Source organism: Cetorhinus maximus, chromosome 19 (assembly GCF_964194155.1).
Source record: "Cetorhinus maximus chromosome 19, sCetMax3.hap1.1, whole genome shotgun sequence".
NCBI classification, from domain to species: domain Eukaryota; kingdom Metazoa; phylum Chordata; class Chondrichthyes; order Lamniformes; family Cetorhinidae; genus Cetorhinus; species Cetorhinus maximus.
This window is the reverse complement of record NC_135897.1, coordinates 46283146-46309108: the sequence shown is the minus strand read 5'-3', so window position 1 is coordinate 46309108 and position 25963 is coordinate 46283146. Positions and strand designations below refer to the sequence as shown.

The 25963-nt window shown below is 41.2% G+C and overlaps 1 protein-coding gene across 3 annotated transcripts in view; it reads right to left on the bottom strand.

Moving 5' to 3' along the window:
* Positions 1–1758: 1758 nt before the first annotated feature.
* Positions 1759–25963, bottom strand: part of serpini1 (serpin peptidase inhibitor, clade I (neuroserpin), member 1) — a 41556-nt gene continuing 17351 nt past the window's right edge. For all 3 annotated transcript variants that reach the window (XM_078563791.1, XM_078563793.1, XM_078563792.1), the window contains exons 4-9: positions 22001–22195; positions 21054–21258; positions 15330–15427; positions 6016–6108; positions 2411–2500; positions 1759–2078 (exon numbers count right to left, since the gene is read on the bottom strand). In XM_078563791.1, coding sequence (XP_078419917.1) covers positions 2002–2078; positions 2411–2500; positions 6016–6108; positions 15330–15427; positions 21054–21258; positions 22001–22195 — 758 coding nt within the window. In that variant the 3' untranslated portion in view covers positions 1759–2001. The remainder of the gene's footprint in view (positions 2079–2410; positions 2501–6015; positions 6109–15329; positions 15428–21053; positions 21259–22000; positions 22196–25963) is intronic.

Below are 25963 nucleotides of genomic sequence, written 5' to 3'. Positions count from 1 at the left end.
TGACGTCAGGTTTTATTGCAAGAGAATGTAAAAGAGTATATATCGGCCAGGATTTTCCGGTCCCGGGAACGGAAAATTTGGAGAGGGAGCCAAAAGTCCATTGACTTACGGCAGGACCTGAAAAAACCTGCCCAATATCTTTATAAGAGGATTCAAATTTTGAGGAATAAGTGAATCAGAGGACTGCAATCAGTGGAGGCTACCTGCAGCTTGAATTAATTCAAGGAAGGCTTTTGATGGGTTTTAATGCACTTATTCAAGCTGTAGATGATGTTTTTCACAATATACTTTAAATAGCAGAAAATTATAGTTAATAAATTACTGCCACCATACTTTGTTGAATAAATCAAAGTTTGAGATTTCCTTTCAAAATCCAACGAGGTTTAATTCAACCGAAAAGCTGATTACATAATTTTCCGCTTTGTCTTATAATCAAGCCAGAAAATGATGGAAATGCACTTCAGTCAGTAAAGAGAAACAACCGGTTAATGGTCTGACAAAGGATCTATACCCAAAATGTTAAACTTTCTCTCCCCGCTTTACAGATGCTGACAGACTCGCAACATATTTTCCTTAGATTGTATTTCAAACTTCCAATATTTATAGTTTTATTTCTTTCTTGTTTCCCAGAGTAGTAAAATCAGTATTGGTGATTTTTGTACTACACACGATGAGGGGGATCAGTACCAGGATATAGAACTTTTTATTGGCACAATTTATGCATGCAGCATCAGTACCAAGTATTCTGACGTGAGGACAAAGCACCTTCTACATTGTTTCAAATTTGCCTTCAAATCAACTTCAGAGAAAATCTCCAGCAGTTAATGCAGTTATAGTTTTCCTTTTTGACAGCAGCCATATTTATTCAGCTACTAATTAAATGCAAACCAAATAATGGGTACATTCGATCAGTTTGCTGAAATCAAACACTGGCAAAAGTATTTTATTTAGAACACCTAAAATAACTATTATAAGTAGAAGTCATGCACACCATACAGGTTGAACCGTACTAAATGCTGTATTCCACCCATTTGATCATGACTGAGCCAGTAATGTTCTGACAATCTCTCAAACCCACAAAGTCTACTATGCAAACACTCATATGCACCTTTCTGGCACAATTCTTTTTCTTATAAACTAGAAAATTCAGAATGTGGAGCCCTCTTGCTCACAAATCTGCCAATCCAATCACTGACATGTCAAATAGTTGTGAAATTTCAGTACTTCTGCATTTAGTCAGAACAAAACTTTGGGTTAACATGTTGACTGCAGTTGTTATTCCAGAACCAGCATAATGGCATTGTGCAGCCAGGTTTTTGATTCATCAAGGATTGGACTTAATAAGGACAAGTGTTTCAGTTCAGTATTATACCCACATTTTAGTGTTGAAAAATTCAGCACTTAACTGCCACTGTACTAAACAGCATGGCAATCAGAAATTCATATTTTACAAACCACTTTTGTATCGTAACTAATGACAGGTGACAGCACATATAGGTTATTGCACAACTTGTAAACACCCACTTTGACTCATTTTGCCTACATGGCCAAATTCTAATGACTTTTGACTGATATTATTACAGTATAGAACAATATAAGACTTGTGGGCCAGACTGTCGCATGAAGATATTGAAGTCAAGTATGAATGTGAGCAAAGGCTTGGCACATAATTTTTCACTTCATTTTTAAACTACATTGCAGCATTCTTAACCATATTACCTCAGCGTCTTATTATTAAGTATTTTAGTACATTATAAATGTGGAACAATGTTCATTTTATTTAAAGAATGAAGGTGACAGTACAGTAATAGTAATACAAAAATTAATTGCTTAATACATAGACTTTTTCTACAAATGTTCTCTTTGTTATATTCTCTTTTTACTTTAGCTAGTGATGACAAAAATTAGCAGACTGTAAAAATGCAATAACTGCACAACACACCACTTATGAAAATGAAAAGCTGTTAAATGAGGTGATTCATCATTATAGAACTGGTGCATCTATAATGCTTCAAAATCATGTCCATTTGGATTAATATCTTCAGGATGCATGACTCTGCCCATGAAGAGGATGGTACCTAAATTGGAAGGAGGAGAAAAGTCAGTCTTAGGTCATCTAGTAGATATAGTCATCCAGTTAATATTAAATAATGTATTTCCTTTTAATAATGCAGAGCTCTGAATTAATTCTATGGTAGTATTTTAATCCCTGGACTTCAATAAATGTATAAAAAGTATAAAAAGTAACAGTTTGCTCATTTTCACAGTAACTTTCAGCATTTGACAGTTTAGGACTGTGCATAGTCAATAACAAATATTTTTCTCTCTAATCTGTAATGCCTACAGTGCAAAGTGTGTCATTAAATTTTGCTGTTAGTGCTACTACATTGGTGTTAGGAATTTGTCATACCTGTCCTTCGGTTTCTGATCAGAAAGAAAAATGGGTGATCAGCAATGACCTGGGGATTAAGGACCATCATTCTGCTAACAGCAATCATTTCTGCAACAGAAGCAGTACAATTTAATTAGTTCATTGGTTTGACATTACTGTTTTGGACTTGCCAGACTGAAAAGGTGACCTGGTAGAATTATGTACAATAGTAAGTAATGAGATGGAAAAGGTTAATCCAAACATATGAATAATGCCCATAGCAACATTTGCTCTGTTTCTTCTAAAAATAAATGAGTGCACAAATAACCATCAATACATCCTTGTCAGCTGCACATTTCTCCTAAGCACTTTGGGACACTATTGAAAACATAGTGAGCTGCACAAACTCATGATTTAAATCGATTTAGATGCTGCTGTAACTGACTATTACGTCCTGCTTACGGGAGGGAGGGGGGGCCCAAATGTGTTAGACTAGGAAAGATTAGAGTTTTAGATGAGCTCCCATTTCTGTAGTCAACATTCTCTAGTTCAGACATTTTGTTACAGATGTTTCTGGCATTCTCGTGTATGCATCTTAGCCGAGATATCCCCCTTTATGTCCTTGGTGCTTAATCGTTGTTAAAAGCTGCTGCCAGTATTTCTCAAAAAGCAAAACATTAGATGTTGGAAATCTGAAATAAAAATAGAAAATATTGAAAACACAAGTTCTGATGTAGAGTTACACCTGAATGGTTAGTTAACTCTTTTTTTCCTTTCTCTGCAGATGTTGCTTTGCTGAGTATTTCACCAAGTTAGTGAATTCCTACTAGTCTGTTGACCATTATCAATCTCTAGATCAATCATGTTTGGGGGCCAGTTACTTCCCTGTTCTTGTCCCTGTTTTGGTTAAATGGTTTACAAGTAAGGGTGGGGAAACACTGACCATAACTGGGGAGATCGCTGAGAGCTGGAAGGAGTATTTTGAGGAAATCCTCAGCCCGGTGGATATACTCTCTTTACAGGAGGCAGCGCCAGGATCCTCCGGTGAGATGGGATCTATTGCTGTTGCTGAGGTCGCTGCAATGGTCAAGGGCCTTCGGAGCGGTGAGGCAGCAGGGGTGGATGAGATTCGTCCGGAGATGTTGAAGGTGCTAGACAATGTTGGGGTGTCGTGGTTAACGTGCCTCTTCAATGTTGCGTGGAAGGCAGGGACATTACCGCTGGATTGGCAAACTGGGGTGGTGATCCCCATCTTTAAGAAAGGGGACCAGAGGGTGTGTTCCATTTATAGAGGGATCACATGCCTCAGCTTCCCTGGGAAAGCCTATGCCAGAGTCCTGGAGACGAGACTTCATTCATTAGTCAAACCTCAGATTCAGGAGGAACAATTTGGATTCCGCCCTGGTGGTGGAACAGTGGGCCAGCTCTTTGCCCTTTCATGGATACTTGAGGGTTTATGGGAGTTTGCTAATCCAGTCTACCTCTGTTTTGTAGACCTGGAGAAGGCATAAGACCACGTTCCTTGGCATATTTTATGGGAGGTGCTGCGGGAATATGAGGTGCAGGTGCCACTTGTGTGTGCTATCAGGTCCCTCTATTCACGGGGTGAGAGTTGTGCTCACATTCTCGGCGTTAAGTCAAATCGTTCAAGGTGGGCATTGGACTCCGCCAAGGGTGCGTCTTGTCTCCACTCCTGTTTGTGATTTTCATTGACAGGATATCAAACCGCAGCCGAGGTATGGAGAGTATTCAGTTTGGGGGCTTGAGGGTGGTATCTTTGCTGTTTGCAGATGATATTCTGTTTCTTGGCTCATCTGACTGTGATCTCTATCACGCACACAAACGTTTCGCTGATGAGTGTGACGTGGCTGGGATGCAGATCAGCATCCCCAAATCTGAGGTCATGGTTCTCTCCTGGAAAAGAGTGGGTTTCTCTCTCGAGGTGAGGGGGGGTGGGAAACAGCTTCTCTTAGTGGAGGAGTTCAAATATCTCGGGATCTTGTTCACGAATGACGGCCGGGGTGTGGGGGGTGGGCGGAGGGTGGGGGGAGCGTGAGATCGACCAAAAGTTTGGTGTGGCGGCTGCAGTTCTGCGGGCGCTCTACCGGTCCGTGGTGGTGAAGCAGGAGCTGAGTTTTAGGCCGAAGCTCTCGGTTTACCGGTTGATCTACGTCCCCATCCTCACCTATGGTCATGAACTGTAAGTACTGACCGAAAGGATAAGATTGTGGGTACAAGCAGCGGAAATGAAGTTCCTCCGCAGGGTTGCTGGGCGTCCTCTCAGGGTCAGGGTAAGGAGGTTGGCAATCCGGGAGAGCCTCAGAATAGAGTTGCTGCTCCTCCGTATCGAAGGGGGCCAGGGAATCTGATAAGGATGCCTCCTGTAGACTCCCACTGGAGCTGTACCAGGCACAGTCCAGTGGGCAGAGACCTCGACGCCAACACAGGTCACGCTGAAGGGATTACATCTCTCGGTTGGCCTGGGAACTCCTGGGAATCCCCCAGGAGGAGCTGGAATCTGTGGCTGAGGAAAGGGAAGTCTGGTCGGCCCTGCTCAGCTTACTGTCACCGCAACCCTCACCAGGAGAAGTGGTGTGAAAATGGATGGATGGGTTTACAAGTGTTTTCTTGCTGATCTCATGGCTCCAGCTGTTAATGTTCATGCTCTGATTTCTTAATAAGCTCACTGTCATTACCAAATCCTACAGGGGAGCTTTGCTTGGGTTTGCACTAAAACATGCTGGATTGCCTGGGCACAGCAAGTATTAGCGAATACGACAAATAATGCACACAATCTAAGTCTGTAAATGAATCCATCCAATTTCCCTTTTATTAATTTCAAATTTACAAGCCTTATGTTATTGGGTATATTATTTTATAATTCCAGTTTATAAATATTAAACAAAAATTTAATTTGTATGTTACTTTTGTTTAATATTTAAATAAAAATCCTTTTCATTGGTTATCACATAATTAGTGATTTCTGGACAGCCTAGAATGGCAAATTTAAGTCATCTTAAAAATACAAGTTTAAATACAAGTTAAAAAATATATAATGATATGGCTTCCTTCCTCTGTCTACCTTTCCCCTCTGCACATTTTAACCTGGTTGAATGTTTGAACGATTGAATATTTACAATGATAGTATTGCCACTCATTAAAAAGCCAGTAATAGGTGCATTGCCAGTGGGGGTAGGCTGCAGATTGTATTGAAGTACAGAAAACTTCATATTTAGAAGAGTTTTACTTTAAACTGAATTACGATTTAAATATTGTTCAAAAACTGCTATTACGTGTAAGATTTAGGGGTAGAAATTTGTCTCAGGCTGTGACACAAAACAGGCAGTATCAGGCCAGCTGCCCATTATATCCAGTCGCAGATATTCAGTTCCATTTACAGCATTGGAACTGAGTATAAGGCGCTGCAGACGATAGACGGCCAATCCAATATAACCGCTTTGCGCTACTCCCGGAGAAACATTTCTATCTTTTAATGTCTATAAACAAATATGAATATAGAGATTATAAGCTGTAAAAGGGGACACAGAACTAATTAAAATGTGGTAAGAAATCAGAACAGTTAACATTCCTTGAACCGATGTGCAAGATTCAAAATACTTATCATATTTACTAGAGCACTATACCTGAGGCTGCAGCTGCTTCAGAACCTTCTTCATTCACCTCAATAAAAGATGAATGAATAGCCTTGGAGATACACAAGTCCTTCTTTTCTGTAGCTTGGAAGAGAGAATGCAATATTTCACAAGCAAATAAACCACAAACACTGAAGTACACGTGTCATACCGTACCACAACAACACAAAAGCAAAATACTGTGGATGCTGGAAATCTGAAATAAAAACTAAAAAATGTTGGAAATGCTCAGCAGGTCAGGCAGCATTTGTGGAGTGAAAGAGTTAATGGGCTGAATGTTACATGCCCCCGGCGGGCGCGTTTCTCATAAGGGGGCATGGGGGTACACATAAAATAGGGCGGGCGCTCATCCCACCAACTACCTACCAACCCATCCACCAGAGGTCTCCCCATAATATGGGGGGGGCAGGTGGGCACCGAAATCAGCCCCCCTGCCATATTTAAATGGATAATCAAGGATCAATTTAGGCTTGCTATCAAGCCAATTGCCCCTGATAATATGCTGCTCATGCCATTAAAACATTTGGTGTGGGCAGCAAGGCGGGAGCGGGAAGTTCAATTTTTTAAATCAAATGTTTAAAGGTCGGGAAGAAGTGGGGGGGGTGTGTCACTCTTCAGGGGCTGCCCTTTGCCAATCGGGGGGTGGCTCCCCTTAGGATGATTTCCCCCCCCTTTCCTCCCTACCCACTCCCTCTCTTAAACCCACCCCAGCCCTCTCCCTAACCTACCCAAACCCTCCTAGCCCAAGACCCGGGACTTACCTGCTCTGGGGATTCATGGCCCTTGATCTTCCTCTTCTCCTGTAGTCCCGGCAGCTGCCACTGATGCCTTTCTGGCGCTGCCAGGTCTGATGGAGCTGATCGGCCGGCAGCTCCTGAGGGTGGACTTCCCCCTCCAATGAGGGGCGGCAGTTCCACTCGGCCCTCATTAGTCTGCTCCGCAGCGCTTTATAGCTGTGGGGTAGGTCGGCGTGGAGCATGTCAGCTCCATGCAGATGTGGTTTACAGGTGAGACATGCCATCCGCACTCTTCCCACCCCCCATATTATTCAGCCCAGTGTTTTAAGTCGCGAAGACCTTTCATCAGAACTGAAGAAAGATGGAAATGTCATAGGTTTTGAGCCGGGGTGGGGGGCAGAATGCCTACAGCTCCCACTCCTTATTATAATCCCTTATTCCTATCAGCAAGTGTGAATTTGGATATCAGAGAAGAACAGGATCAGGCTTACTGATGCCTGTTGCAGGCAAATACCTACTCAAGTTGTCAATTCTCACATTCTAATAATGGTCACTTGGGCAAATTACTGGAGGGCATCTAGCAACATTGGAACCATAATCCAGGAAGGAGTCAACATCTTAGAAAACCAGAGAGGAGAGAAAAAAATCCATTTAAGATAAAGTGCTTTTCTTCAACTTTAAGGATCCTCAGGAAGTGCTTAGATAAGAAAACTGATATATTTATGGAACAAGACACCCTAAGCAGCAGAGTATTCCCTGCTTTAAGAGGTCTAACAGTACACTCCTGCAGTTGCTTTGCAATCTGTTGCCATTAAGCACCGACTGAAATCTGCTGGCAAACTTTCAGTATGAAACTGGCTGAGGCCTGCAAATGGGTTACTTTCCTCCTTATCAGCTCAAGATGGATGAGTAGGAACCTGACAAAATAGAGGAAGCAGGTAAAAAAAAAAGAAAAATAGGAAACCATAAAAGTGTTTGGATAGGGTTATGCATATTTAATGTCATGTTTAATAAAAGGAAATGGAGAATGTTAAAGACAATATTGCAAAGTTTTACCTAATAACTTTACTTTGAAGGACAAGAGTCTTAACCGGAAGTAGAACATTTTGTCTTTTTTTAAATTATGATTGAATTACATAATCAAGGATGCTTAAGAACACATGCACTCTTAGGTTTAAAATAAAAAGAACTTATGAAATCACTACTGGAAAGTATTTTTTCCTGGAACTGAACCATCATACTTACTGTACTGTGCATTTACAATATCTACATGTATAGGTATTTTTACAACAATTTATATTGATATAGTGCCTTTAACATAATAAAGCACCCTAAGGCACTTCACAGAAGCATTATACAAAATAATAGCCACGTAAGGAGATATTATGTAAAATGGCTAGAAGTTTGGTCAAAGACTTAGGTTTTAAAGCATGTCTTAAAAGGCACAAAGGGGTTTAGGGAGGGTATTCCAAAGCTTAGGGCTAAGGCAGCTGAAGGCTCAGACACCAATGGTGGAGTAATTAAAATTGGAGATGCTCAAGAGGCTGGTATTAGAGAAGTTCAGATATCTCAGAGGGTTGTAGGGCAGCAGGGGATTGCAGAGATAGGGAAGGGCAGACCATGGAGGATTTGAAAGCAAGATTTCAAATTTTAAAATCAAGATGTTGTTTAACTGGGAGCCATTGTAGGTTAGCAAACACAAAGGTGATGGGTGAATGGGACTTGGCAATTTAGGACATGGGCAGCAGAGTTTTGCAGGGCTTTCGAATAGTCAAGTCTGAAGGTAACAAAGGTCTTGATGAGTGTTTCAGTAGCAGATGAACTGAGGCGGGGTTGGAGTCAGGCAATGTCACAGAAGTGGAAAAGGTGATCTTTGTGATAGTTAACTGGAGGAAATTTCTGCTCACCTAGGCCTTGATGTTGGATAAGCAGTCTGATGATTTAGAGAGAGTGAAGGGTCAAGAGAGGTGGTGGTGAGGTAAAGCTGGGTGTCATCAGAATACATATCAAAATTGGTGTGATTTTGGATCATATCACCAAGGGCCAGCATATGAATTCACGATCGGCATCCTTCCATCTACGTATGATGGACATATCAAATCAAATCTGTTGGGGAATGCAATAGCTTCATATGGTGCACTTTTGCTGCTGGCTGAAAAGACAAATCCATGAGAGGCAAGTTTGACCACAAGTACCACATACAAAGTGGTTATCAGGTGTCATTATGGGTTCTTGTTTGTGGTGTTGGCACCTATTGCCAAGCCACTTGAACCACTTTCTTCTGTCCTCAGCTAGCATCTCCCAGGTGCAAGAATAAATGTTTAGGGCCTTCGTGTCACATTTGCAGGCATCCTTCAAGCGGAGCTTTGAGCATCCTACTGGTCGTCTGGTCCAGCAATCAGGCCACATAGAAAATCCTTATGTATACAACTGTCTTCCATCCTGTGAACATGCCTGAGCCAGTAATTGCCTTTGCTTGATAAGTGCGAACATATTCGAGAGATTTGGCTTTGAGAGGACTGATGCATTTGAGATTTTATTATTAGATGGGAAATAGGAGAGGGCCAAGGAAAGATCCCTGTGGGATACCAAAGATAACTTAATGGGAATGGGAAGAGAAGCCACTGATGGCGATTCTCTGGCCACAATTAGTTAGAGAATGGATCAGGCAAGTGCAATCCCAATCAGCTGATGATGGTATAGAGGCACTGCGAACTGGATGGTGTGATCAACTGTATCAAAGGCTGCAGACAGGTCAAGAAGACAAGCAGGGATAGTATATCTTTGTCACAGTCACATGGGTTTACAAAATGTTTTTTTAAATGGCTGAGGAATAATTCAGTAATTCAGGTAAGGGATGCACAAAACCAGAATTCAAGCAAGATGTGTGGTTAAAAAGCACAAAATGCTTTAAAAGTTTCAGTTTTGTGCTATTTACTATTTCTCTGCATGTACTTGTGTGATGAAATGCAACAGTCCAGATCAAGACAGACAAAAAATATACAATGTGTAAATATGCATCACACTAATCTAAGCCCATTTTTTGTTAGTTAAATTCATTGGGCTGGAATTTGCTGAAAACTAATGGCACATTTAAAGTGTATGCCAATCTGATAGCCCAGAAATTCTAGGAAATTATGCCATGACTTATGCCACTTAGAGGCACCACGCCATAGGTTTCCGTGACTCTAGTCCCTCTCCAGAGGGACCCTTGCTGAACAGTTATAATTGCTCTGCCATCAATCAAAATTAATACCAATTGCAAAGTTGCTGAATTGACACCATTTTGATTGCTGGTGGTTTATAAAATGATGTTAGAGAGCTTAGAATCATTAAAATGTTCAGTGAGTTGACTACACAAAAGATAACTATTTAATATATCATGATCCTACGCGTATGTGCCAATCTATTTCATTGTCTGTAAAATTATTAAGAGGACAATTGGTGCTTTTTACTTCCTGGTTTGCTGTCTGCTTGGCTGCTTAGTTTGCTTGATGACATCATTGTTGTTGGACACCAGAGATCCTCTATAGCCAATGCCAGAATGAAATTAACATTGGAAAAGGTGAAACCCATATGTCAGAGATTGTTGGGTCTTTGTGGACAGCTTCCTTTGGAGGTCAATGGCAAATGCCATCACTCCACCACTAACTGCAGATTCCAGGTCAATATTAGTGATGGAGAATACCTTACTGTCAAAACATTTATTTTACTAAATAACCATCTTTAGAAAATTGTAAATAAATATCTGGAGTGAAAGACTGTGAAATAGAACTGATTGTAACTTTAACGGAAACATTAAATACTCTCTTGTTGCAGTTTGCATCCAGACCCAGCACTTTGGATCTATATAAGACATTGCCTTTGCCACATCTGACACACCACTATACACAGACCCTAACAGCACTGTGGGTGTACCTACACCACATGGACTGCAGCGGTTCAAGAAGGCAGCTCACCACCACCTCCTCAATGGCAACTAGGGATGGGCAATAGATGCTGGCCCAGCCAGTGAAGCCCACATCCCGTGAATGAATGAATTAAAAAAAACTATAATCACTGCAGTGTATTCTAATCAGTTCTCTAGCATATTGTGGTGCAGATTCGGCAACTCAGGGAACACAACAGTCGAATTCAGGGATTACAAAATAAATGGGAATATACTAAGAGGGGTAGATGAAGTGAGAGATCATGGCAATACAAGTACACAGGTCCCTGAAGGCAGCAGTTCAAGTAGACAAGGTTGTAAAGAAGGCATATGGAATGCTCTCCTTCACTGGCAGAGGTATAGAATATAAAAGTAAGGATATAATGTTGGAATTGTATAAAACACTGGTGAGGCCACAACTGGAGTATTGTGTGCAGTTCTGGTCACCACATTACAGGAAGGATGTAATAGCTCTGGAGAGAGTGCAGAGGAGGTTTTCAAGAATGTTGCCAGGGTTAGAAAAGTGTAGCTACGAGGAGAGATTGGATAGGTTGGGTTTATTTTCCCTGGAACAAAGAAGGCTATGAGGTGACTTGATTGAGGTGTACAAAATTATGAGGGGAATAGATAGAGTGGACAAGATAAAATTGTTTCCCTTGAATAAGAATTCTAGAACCAGGGGACATAGATTCAAGATAAGTGGCAGAAGGTGTAGGAGGGACATGAAGAAGAACTTTTTAATGCAGAGGGTAGTGGGTGTCTGGAATTCGCTGCCCAAGTTGGTGGTAGAGGCAGAAACTTTAAACTCTTTTAAAAAGTACCTGGATCTGCACCTAAAGCGCTATAAGCTGCAGGACTATGGGCCGGGTGCAGGAAGGTGGGATTAGAAAGGGCACCTGAGTGTCCTTGGGCTGGCATGGACAAGATGGGCCGAATGGCCTCCTTCTGTGCTGTAACTTTTCTATGGTTCTTACCAATATCATTGCTGCTTCCAAAAACAGCCAACTCTTCAGAATAGCTCATCATTTGCACCTTTAAAAAATATATAATTTCTAAATATCACACACCAATTTAGGTGCTTTGTTTCCAGGGATTTACTCAAATAGAAGGCTTGGCACTGGAGTACTGCTGTGCCAATTTCAGTGCAATAGCGAAGACAATACGGCCCAGGAAAGAGTCGCCCTCTCCCTTTTCAGGTTAATAGACATAGAATAAGTAATTTCCATGTATGATGAAGCAAATCTTGATCACCGGGTGCTTCGATTTCCTCTTTAACTTGGGAAGTGACTTTTGTGTGTGCATGAGTAAAACGTGCCACAGTGCATCTTTGCTGTGGGGCAACAGTCAGAGTATAACTGGCTGAACAGAGCAGCATAGTTTAATAATAACCTATCACTCACACAAGAGCAATGTGCATATTAGTTGGTATTATAGTTAACCTGCAGGTATCTTTTACTTGAATGTTTGTGTGTGCAATTGCCAGCTCCAAGGAAACACTGGGCAGAATTTTAAGGCCCCGTTTCGGCGGGGACGGGGCCGTAAAATGGGGCGGGCCGTTATAAATCCCATTGACGACAGCGGGAACGTAAAATCCCGCTGTCGTAAAATTCTGCCCACTGTTTCTGAGTTCTTTCTTACCAGGAGATGCCAATAGACATGATGAAAAGTGGTTTTTGAACAATTCTAGTGATCTGCTTTGCTCTGCCTAAATTTACAATTTCTTCTTGACCAGCCTGTTATTCTACCATATTCCACTATACTGCCAGATTATGTCAACTGTCTCCATCTGTATTTTTGAGCCATTGTTCAACCCTCCATTTCAGCAGTCACAGTGCACTGTGCCATCATCTGCAAATCCTACATATTGGAATAAAAAAGGTTCAAAGCTGAGCTAAACAACTACATGAGACAAATACAATTAAGTCAAGAAAATTGCTCTTGCTGACTATAAGCAGGAAAGTGAAAGTGTTCCAGCCGTAAGGGGGTACACATTTTAGAAGGATACTTGAAGATTAACATTATAATATTTTTCTAGTTTCAACCTTTTGCTTATAAGATGAAAAGTAAAGCTTCTCAAATATACCAATCTTTATTCCCAAAGTGCCAGAACTAAATAGTACTTGTTACCACTGCACTTTTGGCATTTCTCATGGACAACATGTTTTCCAGGTTCTGAGAATGCTTTGTAAATTCCCTGATGGGGTGAAAAGGAAACTCCTATTAAACTTTGGAGTGAACAGATTTCTATGCAAATTTAAATATTGTAGTCTTATACTCCAAGTTATGTAGCCACATTATAAACAGTTTACAGTAATAATTATACACATCAGGCAATGGAGGCAATACTCAGGTTATTTCACAAATGCAGAAGGCACTGTGACGTGATGAGTAAAGGTCGATGGTTTGTCATAGGAACTTTACCCAGAAATATTGTGGTGATTACATGTAAAATGGGAAAAAACGGCACTGAATATACAAAGAAAAATATCTGACTAATGTTGAACTGCATCACCAGCAAGCTGACACAATGATTCATGTTTCTTCTTTAAAATATGCTACAGGTTTGGTTGATCATCTGCACTTTGTAACATACTACAAACATGAGCTCATTGGCAATACTGTGTAGGATCATCTGGGTCCACTGCATTAACGAATGATTGGACAGGGGAAAGATGGTAGGATGGTTCCCCCTCCCCCCCACTCACTTCTCAACTGACTGCAACAAGATGTGTTTTAAAGTGTGTGAACACCTTGAATGGTGTGACTCTCAAGAACTGACACAAGACAAGCTTTTCTCGTAAAGTTTTTAAAAAAATGCTTATTTCTCAACACCTGAAATGTAATCACAACAGCACCAATGACTCATACGCACCATATGTGTACACAAGAAAATGTGATTACAAAAGAGGTGGCATGCGCTTAGATTTTTAAAGAGTTCAAAAAGTCACTATTACTCTTGCCTTTTGAAATGTAAGTTGGACACATTGCAGGCATGATGATTTCCTTTTGGTTCACTGAAGGAAATGGAGGTTGGACATTTCTGATGATGAATTCAGTGGCTTACTACTTGCAACAGTAGTTTTCTGGATTTGCTCCAGTTGAAGGAGTAATCGAGCTTCTATAGTGAAGATCTGGCTTGGCTCTACAAATCAGTAGGTAAAAGGATAGCCCCACTTCACTGCCTGTGCGGCAGGGTTCTCCCGTTGTTGGGTGAGATCTCTTCCCTCTGTGGTCACTTCATCTCCCAGATTGACTGACAAAAGGCTGTTCTCAAGATGTGTTAATAAATGTTTCTTATTACAAGCTGGTTTCTGTCATGTGACCACAGTATCGGTGTTCCCATTGTCCATACAAGTGGTCCCTGACAACGTTAGCATTGACGCACAATGGGATTTGAATCTCAGCCATTTGCATCTCCTTGTAATAGAATGTTTTTCCCTCATACCCATTCTTTGGAATTTGATTCTGCAGCCACTAAGTCTGTGTGGTCATTGTGTATCAGTTTCTGTAGACATGGTGGCTGTGAAATCCAAAGGAGAGATCTGTTGCATTTTTAATGACTTCTCAAAGGAAAGTTCCAAAGGGTAAATGACCTTTTAATGCCCTGACCAAACACGCAGGCTAAGTACCAGCCTTGGGCAGTTTCTGTATATTTGCAGACGAGGGAGGTCACGTGACCCTCGACTCCATTTTGTTACAATGCAGATTGTCTGTACTCCATGTTGTTTTTTAAAATAAAAATAAAGTGCTCATTTTTCTCACAACTGTGGGTACAACTGCGTGGGCATGACATGTATCTTAAGGTTTAAGTTTGTACTATCTTTACAGGGCCTTTTTAAACGAACATACTGGTTGATTCTTGTATTCCTCAATCCCTTGGTTATAGTTAGTATTCCTCATAACTTTCCTTGGTTATAATTAGGTTTCTCACGCCAAGAATTGTCTCAAGTATTAGGACCTGTGCCACTGAGTTTCCTCAAAGTAATTTTGGGATCAAAAAATAATGCAACATCAGAGGGAACACTGGGTGCTGGATCTACTCTGTCCCATCTTCAGTACGAAGCAAGTGCAACATTTCTTACAGTGTTAATAATATATTGACTTTCCTGTGGTAAGTCTTGTAATGCATGTCATAAGAGGATTTGTAATCATACCCACATTAGGAGGTCATTACCAGCACCAAACAAGAAGTGGTTTGTGCCAAGTAGACTTGCAGCAAAAAGGAATGAAAATTTGTTTTGTATTGAAGGAAGATGTGTTGGCAGTACCTAGTATATGATGTAGATTACTGTATTCAATAATGTCAAATGATTAGTACTAATTGTGTGTCCAGAAAACACTTTTCTGCATTTAAGCTATACAGGCCAAGGGGACAAATTGTTTAGCAATACAATGTCTAGTCAGATTGGATAATTTAAGTCAGATAGCAATAGACCTTGTAGGATCATGCAGATCTAAAACAATATTCTCATTGCTTCAATACTATCAACTACTTACTCATCCTAATAAGCGCTGATGAAAAGGGTTGCTCGTGCATCACATTAGAAGAAGCTTTCAAAGATTGGTTACCTCAGCTTGTTTTAAACTGAATTTTACATACCAGCAAAGACAATCTTTAAACATTGAGACTCTTTACTTACCAGTCATTGCTGAGAGGTCAGCATCAACACCAAATATTTCCGAGATCCCCAGGCCGGCCAGAACCTCCTTCAAATCAATGTTCTGCATCACTTTGAATCTAGCAACAATATTTTATACACATGCAGAAGATTGAAACAAGAATGAAAACATGCAGATTGGAATTATGTGTAAGCATTTCTTTTGTTTTAAACTTAAATGATACATCAATGTTTCTAAAGTGCAAAAGATTTACTCTGGAGCTTTAAAAGGATTACTAAAGTCTCTTTTGTATAGCAAAATCATTAGTCATTTTTAGAGGTGCTGAATATGCTCCCTTTATTCTGCAATTCCAAAGCAATAATGAAAAAATCTTGTACACGTAGAGTTAATATAAGTTGCATTCTCAGTTTTGTGATTCTGCTTGGGAACCTTCACAGATTTTCATAAGGTCCACACTGACCCATGATGATGAAAGTTCATCTAGAGTGAAAACAGCAGGTCTGATGCACCATCGGCAGTACTTCGCTGACAGAGGCAGCCTGGCTAACTTCCACAAGGAATGGTTTTAGTACCATATCGTAATTACCACAGCTGCAAGGATAGCATGTGAATTTGAGAACTAAGCAGTAGCTGAACATTTAAATCAGTTCAAAATCTCTGCTTTTTGCATGGAACGATTCTGACTGCCATTATTAAACAGCTCTGAATATATGTGACATTATTTTGAAATTTAACTTGCATTTTAAGGAACAGTGGCTCTTCCAAAGTTCCACACATGCTTGTTGTTTCTAATAACGTTTTAGAAGACTTTGCCGTTATATCAAGACATGTATTTAAAAATGCATTTTAAATAATATTAATATAGGGAAGGCGAGATTGATTTGCGGGGTGGCACAGCGATAGCGCTCCTGCCTCACAACTTCAGGGACCCAGGATAGGCTCTGACTTCCTGCAACCCTGAATTGGCTGAAGCAGTTCTGGAAAAGTGAGTGAGATTGATTTGTGCATCACAACTAAAGCTAGCAACAGCAATTGTACCAGTAGTGGAATTAAGGACTTAAGAAACAGCTTTGGCTGTTTCGCATTGAGACTTTTCTTCAAATGCAGACTCTATGCAGTAAAAGAAAGTGAAGCATGTACTAAAATCCAACTGGAAACAAAATCAACATTTATCTTTGATTTAATATGAAGTTTTCAATTGGTACACATTAATTGGCACGATGTAACCAGCTTGCTTAATCTGTCCTAAATTATAAAGCAATTACACAATGTCTTGGGAAAATCATTCATGTGTCACTATATTTTGCTTTAATTAGTACAGCTTGTCAGTAATATATATTTAACATTGACCTGAAAATACAACATTCCTGGATTTATCTATAAAATTTGAATTGGGAAACTGGAGATATTCAATTTTTAAAAATTCATTCATGGGATGTGGGCTTCGCTGGCTGGGCCAGCATTTATTGCCCATCCCTAGTTGCCCTTGAGGTGGTGATGGTGAGCTGCCTCCTTGATCCGCTGCAGTCCATGTGGTGTAGGTACACCCACAGTGCTGTTAGAAAGCGAGTTCCAGGGTTTTGACCCAGCGACAGTGAAGGAACGGCGATATATTTCCAAGTCAGGATGGTGACTGACTTGGAGGGGAACATCCAGGTGGAGGTGTCCCCATCTATCTGCTGCCATTGTCCTTCTAGATGGTAGTGGTCGACGGTTTGGAAGGTGCTGTCCAAGGAACCTTGGTGAATTCCTGCAGTGCATCATGTAGATGGTACACACTGCTGCTACTGTGCTTCGGTTGTGGAGGGAGTGAATGTTTGTGGATATGGTACCAATCAAGCAGGCTACTTTGTCCTGGACGGTGTCAAGCTTCTTGAATGTTATGGGAGTTGCACTCTTCGAGGCAAGCGGGGAGTATTCCATCACACTCCTGACCTGTGCCTTGTAGAAGGTGGACAGGCTTTGGGGAATCAGGAGATGAATTACTCGTTGCACAATCCCTAGCCTCTGACCTGCTCTTGTAGCCACAGTATTTATATGGCTAGTCCAGTTCAGTTTCTGGTCAATGGTAACTCCCAGGATGTTGATAGTGGGGGACTCAGTGATAGTAATGCCATTCAACATCAAGGGTCGATGGTTAGATTCTCTCTTGTTGGAGATGGTCATTGCCTGAGACTTGTGTGGCGCAAATGTTACTTGCCACTTGTCAGCCCAAGCCTGGATATTGTCCAGGTTTTGCTGTATTTGGACATGGACTGCTTCAGTATCTGAGGTGTCGCAAATGATGCTGAACATTGTGCAATCATCAGCGAACATCCCCACTTCTGGCCTTATGATGGAAGGAAGGTCATTGATGAAACAGGTGAAGCTGGTCAAGCCGAGGACACTACCCTGAGGAACTCCTACAGTGATGTCCTGGAGCTGAGATGACTGACCTCCAACAACCACAACCATCTTCCTTCGTGCTAGGTATGACTCCAATCAGCGGAGAATTTTTTCCGATTCTCATTGACTCCAGCTTTGCTAGGGCTCCTTGATGCCTTGATGTCAAAGGCAGTGACTCTCACTTCACCTCGGGATCTCAGCTCTTTTGTCCATGTTTGAACCAAGGCTGTAATGAGGTCACGAGCTGAGTGGCCCTAGCGGAACCCAAACTGGGTGTCAGTGAGCAGGCTATTGCTAAGCAAGTGCCGCTTGATAGCACTGTTGATGGCCCCTTCCATTACTTTACTGATGATCAAGAGTAGACTGATGAGACAGTAATTGGCTGGGTTGGATTTATTCTGCTTTTTGTGTACAGGACATACCTGGGCAATTTTCCACATGGGCAGGTAGATGCCAGTGTTGTAGCTGTACTTGAAGAGTTTGACTACGGGAGTGGCAAGTTCTGGAGCACAAGTCTTCAGTACTATTGCTGGAATATTGTCAGGGCCCATAGCGTTTGCAGTATCCAGCGCCTTCAGCTGTTTCTTGATATCATATGGTTGAAATGGCTGAAGACTGGCATCTGTGATGCTGGGGAACGCCAGAGGAGGCCGAAATGGATCATCCACTCGGCACTTCTAGCTGAAGATTGTAGCAAATGTTTCACCTTTAACTTTTGCACTGATGTGCTGGGCTCCTCCGTCATTGAGGATGGGGACATTTGTGGAGCCTCCTCCTCCAGTGAGTTGTTTAATTGTCTACCATCATTCACGACTGGATGTGGCAGGACTGCAGAGCTTAGATCTGATCTGTTGGTTGTGGGATTGCTTAGTTCTGTCTATCGCTTGCTGCTTATGCTGTTTGGCACACAATTCATCCTGTGTTATAGCTTCACCAGGTTGACACCTCATTTTTAGTTATGTCTGGTGCTGCTCCTGGCATGCCCTCGTGCACTCTTCATTGAATCAGGGTTGATCCCCTGGCTTGATGGTAATGGTAGAGTGGGGGAATATGCCGAGCCATGAGGTCACAGATTGTGGTTAAGCACAATTCTGCTGCTGCTGATGGCCCACAGCGCCTCATGGATGCCCAGTCTTGAGTTGGCTAGATCTGTTCGAAATCTATCCCATTTAGCACCGTGGTAGTGCCACCGTGCATTAAGTTTGATAAAGAAATCTGTATGGTGGCATGCAATGTATGGAATGCTGACATAGGTTTAATATATTTTACATATGAATCTACATGGCAACAGACTACGCCATTTATAAATCTCAAAAATCTCACATTACTGTCAGCATTATTTAAAGGGCAAGTGGACAAATAGGAGAATTAAAAGAAGAATGACACAGGATAAATCACTTAAATTTTGCCTTCCTGATCTATGATGGCATTTGAATAATTTAGTCAAATTATTTTCATATAATCACCCTTTCCCAGCTAGAATGCTTTCTCAATTTAATTATGTAATTATGAAAAATAACCAATTTTCAGGATTGACATATGAAAAAGAATTTAAAATAATTTAACACTTATTTGCAGCGATAACAGATGAAAGAATCACTTGGTAGTACAGAACTTGAAAATTGCTGAAAAGAGAGGCATGTTGCTGAAGCTTTTCACCTTGCACTCATCAGACAAGTGCAAGAATGCCAAATTTTAAACAATCACAACAATTTATACTACAGGAGAAAAAGGTGCTGATTGGTTGACAAGTCAGCTCTGATTGGATGAGGCGTTGCCATGGAGAAAGCAACAGGGAACTACTGGCTCCCCAAGCTCCCAGGTAATTCAAAAAAGGCGCAAGGCTTGAACACATTCCTTCTGTTTCTAGAGAACAGTTCCCTGGACATGAATGTATGTCACTACAAGCAAGCGTAAACAAGCCAAGTTACAAGTTGAACTCAATCTTAAATTGGTTGTTAGTGTTGATATTAGTGCACACAGGATTGTTCAGCAAGTGCTTCCCAATCACGGAATCACATCTAACAGTCAATGTTTTGTTTTGGGTTTTGCAAGTGCGGGCTGTTTGAACACAGTCTGTACTCTGCCCATTATGAACAACTGAAGGAACACGTTGTTTGATTTGATCATTCAATTGGTAGGATGCATAGCCTACATAGCTGGCATCACACTGGTACTGAAATCACTCTCAAATTGCTCTGAAGAGGCAAACTATTCCAAAAATTTATACAACAAGTTAAGGAAACCATATCACCCTGGAACTATGCAATGGCTACGCAAGTGGTATTTTCCACTAACTGCCGTCAGTCCAAGAAGGCATTCTGCCTACCACACAACTGAGCTACATTATGTATGAATTTTAGTGCAGTGCGATGCCAGGTATGTAGGCTGTATGTCCCAGCGACTGGCAAATCGAGCAGCATGGTGTTTTGGTTGCTCGTAATAGGCAGAGTACAGACTACACTCAACCAGCCTGCGCTTGCAAAACCCAAAACAGAATGTCTACTATTAGATGTGAATGTGCAATTGGGCAGCACTTTTCTGAATGATCCTGAGTGCGATAATAGCTACACTAACAACAAGTTTAGGATAATCAATCAAGCTCATAACACGGCTCCTTTATGCTTGCTAGAAGTGACATATATTCATACGCAAGGACTTATTCTCCGCAAACAAAAGTCCAGTTCAAATCTTGCACCTGGGGAGCCTATATTTCCCTGTTGCTTTCTCCAAGGCAATGCCGCAGCCAATCAGAATTAGCTTGCCAACCAATCAGCACCCTTTTCACTTGTTGTTTTCATTTGAAATTTGGCATTCTTGTTGATGAGTGCAGGATGAAAAGCTTCGGCAACATGTCTCCTTTCAGCAACATTCAAGATCAAAAATAATTTTTAAAAAGTCAGTTTTATTTAATTACATGGCTGATATTTGGTAAGAAAATGATTGTAAATGTTGATTTCAGGTTTTTAGACACGATTAGCATAATGACACTTGGTATAAGAAATAAAAGCACAAGGAGGCCATTCGGCCCATCAATCCTGCTCTGGCATTCAATGAGATCATGGCTGTCCTACTCAATTATACCTTCCTGCAATATCCTGATATCCATCGATTCCCATTGTATCCAAAATACTAGTTAGAAAGTGTGTGATTATTAAAGTGAAGTTCAAAACTTGGTATTAATGCAATATAACTTGAATGGGCATTTACACTATTAAATATTGTTTTTCTAACAATTACTGAATTTCCCCTCAAATGCATATGTTAATTTCGGATTCAAAATTGCTGGTCAAACATATTGCAGATATACAAATAGATTTTATCAGACAGCCTTCCCCAAACAAGAAAAAACTTCTTACCTTGGCAGATATACTTCAACCTTCTGCTTCTTTACTGAGCTTGCCCATTCATTAATTAGTTGAGTTTTGATAAGTGGCTCTAAGGTAGCCAGTTGTACTTCCTGTCTTGGGAGAACTATCATCATACTCATCTTGTCACCAATGTAAGGCATCTCTAAAACTTGGTACACTCCTCCTGCTTCATTTGAGCCATCACTGAACTCACCTACAAAATAAATCAAGTTGCATATGTAAAGAACTTATAATCTCAGGATGTCACAAAGTGCTTCACAGCCAATAAAGTACTTTCTGAAGTGCAGCTCCTGTTGTAATATAGGATACATGGCAGTCAATTTGCACATAGCAAGCTTCCACAAACCGCAGTGAGATAATGACCAGCTTATTGATTTTAGTGGCGTTGGTTGAAGTATAAATATTGGCCCGCACACTGAGGAGGACTCCCCTGTTCTCCTTTGAAATAGTGGCATGGGGTCTTACATTCAACTGAGAAGGCAGACAAAACCTTGTTATAATGCCTCATCTGAAAGACGGCTCCTCCGACAGTGCAATATTCCTTCAGCACTACACTAGAGCATCAGGCTAGATTTTATACTCAAATCTCTGGAGTTGGTCTTGAACTCATGAACTTTTAACTCAAAAGCTGCATCCCAGCTGACATTTTGCATCACAGTAAAATTATAAACCATGAATTATCAAGTTATTGAGAGTAACTACTTGCTTTCAGCATCTTCACATTTGTGTCCCTGCCCATTGCTAAATGCTATGGCTAAAATATCTCTACTGTTTTGTAGTCATAACAGAGAACCTCAAGGGTCACGTTCAAAAAGGCTAAGGAAACAAAGGGATACTGTTCTCTGTCAAATTTGAACTTTCATTCCAAATACCAGATCAAGTGAATGAAAGGTCAATTTTAATTAACTGCGTAAAAAAGCTAAACATTTACAAACCATAATAGAAGTCTCCTTGTTGGTACATCATAGGTATCTGGATTTCACTTTCATCATCTTTGGTAAAAGGAAATGTGCGTGTATTTTCTCCTCTGAATTGAGACTTCCAGTTTCCTTTAAAGTAAATTGCATTAACGAGGACTAGACGAGTTAAAGCATTGAAGTCCTTTGGCGATAAAAGGTTTGGTATCTTATCTGCATCGAGAAAAGAAAATGTCAAAGTATATCTTTCCACAGATACAAATCACAGAAGGATATATATTACCAGCAAAACTCCCTGCACAATAAGTAAAATTATTCATGAACATGTTGTGAATTTAGCTACCATTAGCACTCAACAGCAAAGATACAGCTATAAACCAATTTAACATTTGCCAACTTCTTAATGTTCTGCTGAAGGGTCCTCACTTGAAATGTTAACTTGATTGCTTTGTCCACAGATGCAGACAGAAATCAATAGTTACTCATGTTTTTAAAGCAGGGAGAGATATAAACAGTAGCATTCTTCTGGGATATACATACACCCTCTCTCTTTTTCTCGTAGAGAGGTACAGGGTCAACATTTGCAGAAATTTAAAATACAAAGATCTACGAAGAGGACTGTAAGCAATTTCAGGATGGCATGGGATATTGGATTGGGCAAAAAGATGTCAGTTGAACTGTGAGGTGATACATTTTGGGAAGGAGGAAGGGAATAATACACTGAATAGTAAAATTTTAAAAGAGCAGAGAGATAAAATTGCAAAAAAAAGGGAATTCTTGCCTCATATAATAGTGGTAGAGGGTATAAAAGCTCATGGGCAATACCAAACAGGGTTGGAAGATTTCACCAGATTTTGGGTGGCCTCCTTTAGGAAGGGGGTGCAGGAGAGATTTATCAGAATGATACCAAGGTTATGGGGCTTTATTTAAAATAGACTGAAGAAACGGGACTAGTTTGAGGAACAATCTAGTACAGCTGCTCAAAATTATGTATTACTTTTAGACGGTAAAAAGAAAAAGAACTATTTCCATTAGTCAATGCAGCAGAAGGCATAAACTTATAATCACCACTAAACGAACAAAGGAAGATGTTACTTTTTTTTAATGCAGAGGGCTGTTGGGATATGACATGTTTTCTCAGACAGCAGCATCCACAAATCTTTGAAAAGGAAAAATGAATATTTCAGAAGAAAAATATTAAAAGATATTGGAAAGACAGCAATAACAACTTGTATTTATATAACACACGTAATAAAAAGCCCCAAGGCATTTCACAGAGGTTTTATGAAGCAAAATTTGACACTGAGCCACATAAGGAGATATTAGGACAGATGGCCAAAACCTTATAAAAAAAAAGTAAGTTTTGAACATCTTAAGGAGGAAAGAGAGGCAGAGAGGTGCCTGCCCGCGGGCACCAAAATCAGCAGCCCACCCACTATATTAAAAGGACCAAATAAGGGTCAATTAGTCTTATTCTTATTATCAAGCCTAATGACCCTAATAATACACTGCCCACGCCATAATACGTTTGGCATGGGCAGCCGGGTGGTAGCGGGAAGCCCGATTTTTAATTTCAAATGGTTAAAGGTCAAGAAGGAAGCGGGGCGGGCTCCCTTCAACTAACCACCCCCCATCCTTCCTACCTGCTCCCTCTCTTAAAGCCACCCTACCCCCCTGCCCCCTCACTACCCATCCCTGAAATTCCCAAACCCTCTCAGCCCAAGAGCCGTAACTTACTTGCTCTGGGGATCCTTGGCCTTGGGCCCCTCTCTTCAGCTGCAACCCTGGCAGCTGACACTGAAGCCTTCGTGGCACTGCCAGCCAGTCGGATTGGCTAGCAGCTCCAGAGGATGAGACATCCGCCCCATCCCACTTGGCTCTCATTAACGAGGCCCGCAGCGCTTTATTGCTGCGGGGCTGGTCGGCGTGGAGCCAGTTGGTTTCATGTCAACATGTTTTCTGGGGGTGTGAGCTATCTACTCCCCCATATTATTCTGCCCAAGGGGAAGGGGAGGCTATGGGCAAATATGAAAATAAGGTTGAAAACTTTAAAAATCAACACACTGCTTAGCCAGAAGCCAGTGTAGGTCAGCAAGTACACAGGTAGTGGATGAACTGGACTTGATGTGAGTAAGGACGCAGACAGCAGTGTTTTGGATGGTCTTAAGTTTAGGGAGGGTAGAAGATGGGAGGCTGGCAAGAAATGCACTGGAATAATCAAATCTGGAGGTAACAAAAACATGGACGAGGATTTCAGCAGCTAAGCTGGGATAGGTTCGGAGTCAGTCGGCGTTATGGAGATGGAAATAGGCAGTCTTAGTGATGGTGCGGGCATGTGATCCCAAACTCAGAGGTCTGGTACGACACTGAAATTGCAAACAACCTGGTTCGGCCTCAGACAGTTGCCAGACAGATGGATGGAGCTGGTAGATAGGGTGTGGAGTTTGTAGCAGGAACCAAATGGAGTTTTTCCCTGACAATGACAATTACTTTGTCTTCCTAATATTAGGGGCAATTTCTGCTCATACAATACTGGATGTCAGACAAGCAGTTTTGTAATTTAGCAACAGTGGAACAGTCGAGAGGTGGTGGTGGTGAAGTAGAGCTGGGTGTCATCAACGTACATGTAGAAACTGACCCTGGGTTTTCAGGATGTTGTTATTGAGGACAGTATGTGGATGAGAAATATGAGGAGGCCAAGGATAGATCCTTAGGGGACACCAGAGGTAAATGCAAGAATAGATGAGAAGCGATTGTAAGTGATACTCTAGCTACGATTAGATAGATAAAAATAGAACTAGGCAAGTGCAGCCCCACCTAGCTGGATGACGGTGGAGAGCCATTAAGTGGACGATGAGTGGTCAATCGTGTCAAAGGCTACAGCTGTCAAAAGGATAATTTATCATTGTCACAGTCACACAGGATGCCATTTGTGACGTTGAGAGGAGTTGTTTTGATGCTGTAGCAGGGGTGGAAAACTGATTGGAGGAATTCAAACATGAAGTTCCTGGAAAGATGGGCATGAATTTGGGAGGTGACAACATGTTCAAGGACTTGAGACCTGGAATGGTGAACAGTTTTTGCAGGTGAGAACATGATCTGATAACGATTTATGTAAACCAATTAAATCTCGTGGTAACGAGCTAAACCAGTTATCCGCCATATCCATTCAAGTCTGCGTCCCTTGGGCTTAAGAGAATAGTGGTCTGGCATGTACCAAGGAGAACAGCAGGGTGAGAGAGAGAAATGGTTTTAGTGGGGACTAGGACAACAAAGGTGGAAGTGAGAATGTGGTTGAGCAATTCAGTAGTTGCAGAAAATGTTGTGGTGAATGCAGGGCCAAAGGCTAGATAGTTTGGATTTTGAAAGGGCACTCATTTGTGAATTGGGAGGTGGTGGCAGTATTTTCCAGCATAAACCCAGATGAAATAGAATTGGGGCAGGTGGAGATTGATACAAGGAAGTGATCAGAGATGGTCTTATCAGGTGATTGATACAATGGGGCTAGCAAGACCACAGAAGGTGGTAAATTCAAGGGAATGACCATGGATATGGGTTAGGGAGTTTACATGAAAGGAGGGGTCAAGTGAGAATAAGAGGACAGTGAACTCAGAAGAGGGAGCGTGATGAGTTGAGATAGAGGTTGAAATCTCCAAGGATGAGAAGTCACACAGTGTGGACGCTGAGAGAGGAAAGCAGTCAAGACATCTCAAAGAGAAAGCTTTTATGGTATTTGGTGTGTGATAGAGAATGAGAATTTTAAATGAGCAGCGAGAAGGTTAGAGCAAAGTGAGACTTTCAAAGGAGGAGAAAGCCAGGTGGAAAGGCTTAAATTCGCAGGTAAGTGTCGTTACCCCTCAGCCAGGTTTCCAACAAGGCCATGATGTCAATGTAATCATCCACGATAAGTTAATGGATAGCAAGGGCCTTGTTCACAAATGAATGGACATTCTGGATCGAGAAGAGGAGAGCGTGATGAAA